Source organism: Gymnoscopelus braueri (genome assembly GCF_963280865.1).
Source record: "Gymnoscopelus braueri genome assembly, chromosome: 1".
NCBI classification, from domain to species: domain Eukaryota; kingdom Metazoa; phylum Chordata; class Actinopteri; order Myctophiformes; family Myctophidae; genus Gymnoscopelus; species Gymnoscopelus braueri.
In genome coordinates, this window is record NC_137603.1 from 33,323,984 (window position 1) to 33,332,683 (window position 8,700).

Genomic DNA, 8,700 nt, shown 5'->3' on the forward strand with positions numbered 1-8,700 from the left:
ACAGTACTCATATCATTGCAGTGGTCCCCCTCAGTGGCTGTGGTACTCAGATTGAGGTAAAGAACTCATTCCTGGATGCTACTTGGTTATATTTGTTCTGCCTACTTTACAGTTGGCATTTACTGATGGTCAAATTAGTATAAATGATACATCTGTAATGACTGTGGTACTGTTCCAGACCAGTACTTCTAAGGACTGTGATCAATCAATCTGTCTGTCTGTCTGTCTGTCTGTCTGTCTGTCTGTCTGTCTGTCTGTCTGTCTGTCTGTCTGTCTGTCTGTCTGTCTGTCTGTCTGTCTGTCTGTCTGTCTGTCTGTCTGTCTGTCTGTCTGTCTGTCTGTCTGTCTGTCTGTCTGTCTGTCTGTCATGCATAACTATTCATTTCAAATAAAATATGACCTATAGTATAAGTGTAAGTTATATAACAATGGTATGTAAACAGACTGTACTGTTCAATATCTTTATTACTTACAGTAAAAGTCAATTTCTCATTAGATAATAACTACTGCTGGTTGAAAAGTCTTTACTTTTCCATTCAGGAGGATGACTATAACCTCATCTTCAAAAATGCAATCACCACCGTCGACGACACCAATGACTTGATCACTCGCAAACACCTGTTTGAGGTGGAGTTCAACTGCCAGTATCCCAAGACTGGCAACGTGACCCTGAGTTTCACTGCACACAGAAAGAATGTCATAGTCAAGGAGAAAGGTTTCGGTACCTTCACCTACCAGTTTGAGTTCTTCCACAGCCAGCGTTTCACCTCGATGATGGATCCACGCTCCTACCCACTGGAGTACGATGTAGGGGACAAGATTTACATACAGATAGAGGCCTCATCTTCAGTCAACGACACTGAACTGTTTGTGGAATCCTGCAGAGCTGCACCATACGATAACCCCAGCTACCGACCAACCTACTCCATCATAGAACATGGGTGAGTGAAAATAATACTTTATTTAGGATATTTATATGTAACAGAATAGTTACATACACTCATATTGTCATAAAATGTATTCTCACAAATCACTTATACACAGACATCTTTCATTTTTATTTATATCATCATTGGCATTCATATTTCCTCTATATATTCAATATAATATTATTAAACTAATAATGAATATTTTGTTTTAATATAATTTAACTATCATAAAATTCTATCCTTATTGTAATATGTATAAATATGCCACACATTATTGTTGTATTTGTTATGTATGAATACATAAATGATAAATCCCCACCTTGCAATCTTAACTCGTTATCTAGTGTCAGTGTTGCAGTTTTTTTTTTTTTTTTTTGGTTCCAACTCAAGTGTATGTACAGTAAGTGGCCAGTGACTTTGACCAGTTTCACTTTCAAAACCTTTGCATCATGCATGTCACACAAACAGAATGCGATGCGTTTTGTTGATATAACAAGTTTGTTCATATAGAGTCCTATCCACAAATCCTCCATTTAACTTCCACAATCCACATTATCAAAACCATTGGTGTTGTGTGCCGCATTCTGTTTGTGTGACATGCATGATGCAAAGGTTTTGAAAGTTAAACTGGTCGAAGTCACTGGCCACCTACTGTAGGTGCTTTCTTTAAGTTTTCAACCAGGCGTATTGTATATTTTGTTTTTGGTTTCAACCAGGTGTGCTGTGGACCGCACTGTTGTTGTTCTTTCACCACGCCATGAGAAACATTTCCAATTCTCAATGGACGCCTTCAAATTCATAGGAATGCATGATCAGGTAAATATGTATCTATAGCAGTGGTGTCAATTCCTTTTCAGGGCCAACAAGAAATACCATACAGGTGATGTGTGATATCAATCAATGCTTTTTTAAATGATTAAATGATGAAACTTTTATTTCCACAAATAAATGTAAGAAGGTTTAAAGTGGTATTGTTATCACTGATGTTTCAGGTGTACATCAGCTGTTCCGTTATCCTGTGTGAAGCTGGGAACCCCAACACCAGATGCTCCCAGGGATGCATCAACTCTGCTCAGTCTCGAAAGAAGAGGGAGGCTGTCATTCAAACTGCAAGGCACTACATTTCCCAGGGTCCCCTGCGCCTGAGAAGGTCACCTGAGAGCACTGGTAACTCAAACCTTTTTCAAGTCTGTGATGAATTGGGGTGTGCTAGTAGTTAGTGACCATTTTGTGTGCAATTTCCACAGTTTGAGTCCCGCTGCAGCACTGTCAACTATATCTGCATTCTGTCTCTCTCTACACTCTCTCCTTTCTAACTGAAGCAACAAAAAAAACTGCAAATTAGAGGTGTGCCAGCACTGCCAGGGGCACCTGGTATCTGCCCTGGTAGAATGCATACTGTACATCAAGTCCTTACCACAGCCGGCCTAGGTTATATGTGGCCTTTAAAGGCCAGTCCGCACCAATGCAACTAGTCGCAACTTGCAACCTGTTGCAAGAAACTGTAGCGGTCTGGACTGACCAGTTTCAGACCGGTGCCATTTGGGATAATGGTTGAAAGTAGTTGTAGTTGCAATTAGTTGCGTTGTGAATCATTGGTGTGGACTGGCCTTTAGCTGCATGTCACCCCATCTCTCTCTTTCTGCCTTTCCTGTCTCTCCACAAACTATCACTATTAGAAACAAAAAGCAGAAAATGCAGGGGGGGGGGGGGGGGGGGACAGAGGTGTATTAGATGAGCTGCATTAATTTGGGCAAGGTATTGTGTTTCAGCCCAAGTCTGTTTTGGAATTTTAGTGACCTCTAGTGGACAGTTTCCAACAGAGTGACATACAGTAATAGCACAGTAGTGTACATACAGCCACATTACAATAGTTTAGCATCACAAAATATTTAAAAGATGTTTTTCCTTTAAGGCCTGCTATCAGACGTTTGAGATGGTAATTTCAGGCTGAAACAGTGTGTTTTCTTTTTATCATTTCTTCAGCTACCAGCCTGAACATGAACCTGGTCTTCCTCACTGGATGTCTTCTCACAGCTGTGGCCATGATCTGTGCAGTGGCCATTTACAAAGTCCGGAAGACAGGGGTGAAATATCAACTCCTGCCATCCACTGAAAGTTAAGGCAGCAATTTGTCTGTGGTGCCTGATGCACATTGCTCTAGTGGGGGATATTATGCAGTCATTGGTTGGGGAGTTTCTTATTTGAAATAATTCATAATTTAATAGCTATGGATATATCATACTATTTAATCAAAATGGGAATTTTGAATTATGATGTATTAGGCGACAATATGCTTCTATTGCATACTTCATATTCTGGAAGGGTAATTTAAAAGGATGTCAAAAACAGGTTAAAAACTCTCATTACTCTATGTTTTTGGACTCTCTGTGTGTGACTTATTTTACAGTGTATATTTTCATTTGTGGTTAAATCCCCTGAAGTGAAATAATTAAAAAAATATTATATTATATGTGAAGTATGTTGTAAAGTACATATCATGTGAGCGACCCTATACTTTTTGCTTAATCATGCATTATTATCACTGTGTGTACTTGAATATTCAATGAATAAAACTATACACTTTGTCATAAACATATCCATTGTTCACTTTCATGCTTCATTATGAAGTGAGGCCAGAGAAAACAAAGAAACACAAACAAACAAAGAGAAATAAATAGAAAATCTATCTATCTATGAAAGTAAGTATTATCAGTAAAAAGTGCTGTATCAATACTTTTTCCCTATTTTGCATGAGCCCTCGGATCTGTCCAGAATATAGTAAAATGGCCAACAGAGAACGTTATTGTATGTTGTAAAGGAGGCTGCATTCAGCAATGTTTCACAGCTTCAGATTGTATCAGGTTTAGGAATGGATGGCAAACTCATACCAGCAGAGGAATGGGGCTGAAGGATCCAGGACTCATGCATTACCAGTGGTGTAAAGTACTTTTAATCAAGCACTGTACTTAAGTACAATTTTGAGGTATTTTTTACTTAGTGGGGTATTTCAAATTTTCAGTACTTTTACTTCTACTCCATTACATCTCAGAGGCAAATATTATACTTTTACTCCACTATAATTATTTGAAAACTTTAGTTACTAGTTACTTTGTAGATTTTTATTATTATTACAAAACATACATTAACGCATTGTGAGCTTGTAGATCTGCTATTTTAAAAAGATGTTTATATATTTGAAAAGTCGTGAAATGGGACATTCTGCATAATGAGTACTTTCTACTTTTGGTACCTTAAGTACATTTTGATACCAAAATTAGCTTAAGTAAATTTTGAATTCCGGACTCCGGAGTATTTCTACATTGCAGTATTGATACTTTTAATTTAGTAAAGCATTTTAAAACAAATATAGCAAATGACACAAATAATGCAAAAATAACAGTACATTAAAAAAGGCATATTCGAAAAGGAGTGAGAAGAAGCATAAATTATAGGAGTGAAAAGAAGCATAACTTAAAGGGTTAATTTCCTCTGTGCTTCAAATCAATAGTAGTGATTGTTCAAATCATCAGGGAGTGAGGGGGAGAAATCGGCACTGTTCTTGAGGGACGGTTTGGAGTCTGTGAGAATTCTTAGGCCTTGCCACAGACTTCTACTGTTGTTTGCGCTAAGCTGAGCCTCCACCTCTGCACTATATCCCTTTTAGCCATTGTCAGTGCTTTTCGGAGAGCATAGTACTGTATGTTCGCTTTTTCTCTTCCTCTCCTCATCCCCTGACTTGAACCCAATGTTTCTCTGTGCACCACCCACAGTTCTGTTTTACCATGGCTTGTTGTTTGGGTAGACTTTGATGGGTTTTGTGGGGACTACATCATCCATGCATTTCTTGATCACAGATAATACGCTGCCTGTCAGCATATTCATCAGTGTTTCCCTCAAGCTGCCTCTCTAAAGACTGGCCAGTCCATTGATTCAAAGCAGTCCTGTAGAACAAGGTCAGACTCCTCTGACCAGCACTGCACTGTTTTAATCACTGGCGTCTGTTTGATCTTCTGTCAGGCATGAGAAACACTGATGAATGATCAGATGTACCAATAGCTGGTCGCAGTAGTGACTTGTATGCATTTTCATAGATGTGTAGCAGTGCTCTAATGTGTTGTCACCCCAGGTTTTCTCTTGGTACATTTTTGGCATAATTTTTCTCAAGGATGCCTGGTTGAAGACGCCCACGCGAAGATTGAGGATGAAGGCTTTCAGCTTTGCTTATGGCTTTGTGCAACTCTTTGCACGCAAGCTCAGTGTTAGCTCTAGTCTAGGGTGTATGTACACAGCCGGGGAGCGTTTATCAGATGGATTGGTGTTAGGTGAGCGGGGGGAGGAGTTGTTATCAGATGAGATTTCAATCAGATGAGGGCTCAGGGTTGAGGAGGCGATGAGATTAGCAGGGGAGATGTTTCATATTCAGCGCTCCTCCAAACTGATAACTCAACAAAACAAAATAAACCTAAATACAAATTAAATAACTCCTGATAAAACAACTTGACCTTGACAAAATATAGCTTAATGGATGTACACTCCTCTGTCTGTAACTTTATCACCAAACTTGCAATAAACAGTGTGTCATTTAACCGGTTGTGTGTAGTCCTTTGTTTGTACAATGTAGTGCTGAACATAAATTTAAACTAAATTAATAAACCAAAAAAGACAAGTCTCCACCATGTTTTACCAACTTTGTGTGGATGTTGGTGTGGCACAGGGGGACTTTTACAGCAAAGTCACACCTTTGTCCAGTGGAAAATGGGCATGCAAGTGACACCTGAATATATCTATTATAAATTATTAGGACAGCGCCGTCCGGCCTATTCGCATGTCGTGAACGATGCAAGTCAGGAATACATGGTCATCATACAAGTTATGATCTGGGATGGGGGAACCATGACTCCGATGGCTTCATTGATCAGGCACCAGTCCACTCAATACATACCTTAGCATGGAGGGATGATTGCTCCGTGACTGGCTAGTCCGTTGTTAGATCAACTGGCCGACTAATGCTGTAACTTTGTCACTCTGACTCAGTCAGTTAGTCAGTCATTAAAGTCTTTAGCGCGGGCCTGCCGGCCCAGCCACAAATCTAAATGTAAATATCGCAGAGTAACCGCCTTGGTTGTGCAGGGTACACATTTCTGGTCGAAAATATTATTGTAATAAAATCATTATTCAAAATAGTTTCGATATATAGGCTACTATGGCTTGTTTTTGATTTACTCTATAGATTAATAAAGAAATGGTGTATTTACTTAGGGCCTTTCTTCAAAGTGATATAAAATGCATTACATTGACACATACATTCACACATTCACACATTCACACACCAACGGCAGAGGAAGCCATGCAAGGCACCTATAGCTAATCATCAGAAGCGGTTAGGGGTTCAGTGCCTTGCTCAAGGACACTTCAACATGAAATCAGAGACCCTTTTCACAGTGGTCATTTGACTGGTAAACAAAGATGAAGGTAATCTATATATACAAGCACTTACATAGACCGCTAGCTGAGTAAAGCCATAAGAATAATACAGTACGTGATGTCACAACAACTTTAATTAGCAAAAATGTGGACTGTATGTTTAATTTGGAATATATTTTTGGCATTTGGTATATGAATGTAAAATTGTATTGGCAGTGCAAACTGAGACCAATGAAATACGACACATGAAGCTTTGCACCATAACCAAACAAAGCCAGCAGGTGAACAGAATGTAGCTACATTGATCAGATAATTACTCTGTGACAATGGAAACATTCCTCTTGATCATCAAAGTTTAAAACCTATTGTCCCATGTTTGTTCTGTCACCCATGAGCAGACTTCCCACAGACTATGTTGTTACTGTTAATCAATGGCATGCCATGTTTCTTCTTCCTTGTAGCCTATTTACTGTAATTACTGCCGGTTGTAGTGCATCAAGCAGATAAGAATAATGGAACGAGAAACCAGAAATGTCACAAACTTTTACTCTATGGCACGCCATCACCAGCTTTGCTATTGAATGGAATCAGATTATATCTGATTGAAATGTTCAGTATGGGTGTGATTTTCGGTAAGGGGAGATCCAAGGAGTGACTTTCTTGGGCGTATTATACCACATAATGATAATACTTAGTCTAACCACAAATGTCCCCAATTATTATGTAGTGTGAGCAGAAGTGTGTGTCACAGCCCCTGTGGTCTGGCCTACTAGGGCCTGTGTGTTTGTATATTCCCCTGTCTGTCTTTGTCTTCCCACAGGTCCTACAAGCTGGACAATTTAGGGTGCCAGCCAGGTCCATTGGGAGCGCCTGGCCAGTGCCCTATAAATATAGTTGGGTCTTGGCCACAGTCAGTCTCTCTTTCCCTGATGGCAGCAGTGTTTGGTTTCCTTTAGTTAGTCTTTGGGTTGCACCATTTACCACACATCCCTACTGATTGAACTGATTAACACAACGTGCCCTACGAGCCAAATAATGTAAAACGTACTCGGCTTCACCGTGTCTTTGTTGACAGGTAAAGCAAGTAACTTTCTGTTTTGTTCGGAGCCTAGATTGGCAGGTTAATCACGGCGCTAGGAGGAGGTGCATGGTAGTTAAAGTGTTTTTGTTTGGTTATAATAATAGTTTGTTCGATTCTTGTTCAGTTTTGGTTATGTACAATATATTTTGCTGTAATTTAGTATCACTAAAGTGTGGTGGTTAGCAGTCAGGGTGGGTGGGACAGGTGCGTCCTGGACTGTCTGAGGAGCGGTGGTTCCCCGCGTAGAACTAGTGTCGTTTCCCCTTTTGGGACTTTTTAAGGTTTCGAGGCCTATCAGGCTCGAAGCCTTATTGAGACTGTAGGCTTTCTTCTTCCGCCGTTTTTTCAGTTCTGGCCCAACCGTGTGGTCGCTTTTTACGAAACTCTGCAATATGGTAGAGGGCTATGCCAAACGGCTAAGAAACGAAACTCACAACTATCGGCCAAAGGGTGGCGCTATTTCACTCAATTGACTTTGAACAGGTACAACTCATGCCCTGTTTGACCTACAGCCATGAAACTTCGATACATACATGCGTCATGCCTAACAACTTTCATGTCCGTGACTTTTGACCTCTGACCTTTAGATTTCCCACCATTTTGAATTATATGAAAAACAGTAAAAATCTATAGCTTTCTGGGATCTTTGAGCAATCTGCACGAAACTTTTTATACATGAACTTTGGACCTATGCCGACAAACGTGAGCAAGCGGATTTTCCATAAGTGAAAACGTTAAGCTTTTATAAGCCAATGAATATTGCAGTTTTATGAAAATTATTCATCTGCCCCTAACACATACATGCAGACTCACATTTGTTTGAAACTTTGCAATAATGTAGAGGGTCATTCCAATCTAATGAAACCAATCTTACTCCAATTGGTCAAAGGGGGGCGCTATAGCAATTTTTTTAACATGCAAACTTTAAACAGGCAAAAGTCATGCCTCGTTTGGCCGACAGCCGTGAAACTTGCTTACACATGTGCCTTGACTCATGAGGAACACATCTATCACTTTGAACAGTGAGCTCCGCCCTCAGATTTTACGCCATATTGAGCAGTTTGAAAAACATTTAAACCAAGGATTTTTTTGCAATTTGCTTGAAACTGTGTCAAATGAGTGACCACCTTTTTCACAGGGTTAGGTCTGTTGGTCCAATAGCTTGATCGCTTAATCATCTGCCTTGAAACCACAGGGTTACCGGTTGGAATCCCACCTCATATAGACTTCATTATAATTGCATTGCACACAACATGAATGTAT

General features: G+C 39.8%; 1 protein-coding gene across 2 annotated transcripts in view; it reads left to right on the plus strand.

The window, feature by feature from the left end:
* LOC308085793 (uncharacterized protein) overlaps positions 1–3,528 on the plus strand; it is a 13,726-nt gene extending 10,198 nt beyond the window's left edge. For both annotated transcript variants that reach the window (XM_080429103.1, XM_080429102.1), the window contains 5 exons: positions 1–56; positions 541–941; positions 1,646–1,745; positions 1,922–2,096; positions 2,916–3,528. The exon at positions 1–56 is cut by the window's left edge and continues 132 nt beyond it. In XM_080429103.1, the coding sequence (XP_080285229.1) occupies positions 1–56; positions 541–941; positions 1,646–1,745; positions 1,922–2,096; positions 2,916–3,052 (869 nt within the window). In that variant the 3' untranslated portion in view covers positions 3,053–3,528. The remainder of the gene's footprint in view (positions 57–540; positions 942–1,645; positions 1,746–1,921; positions 2,097–2,915) is intronic.
* The last annotated feature ends 5,172 nt before the right edge of the window (positions 3,529–8,700 follow it).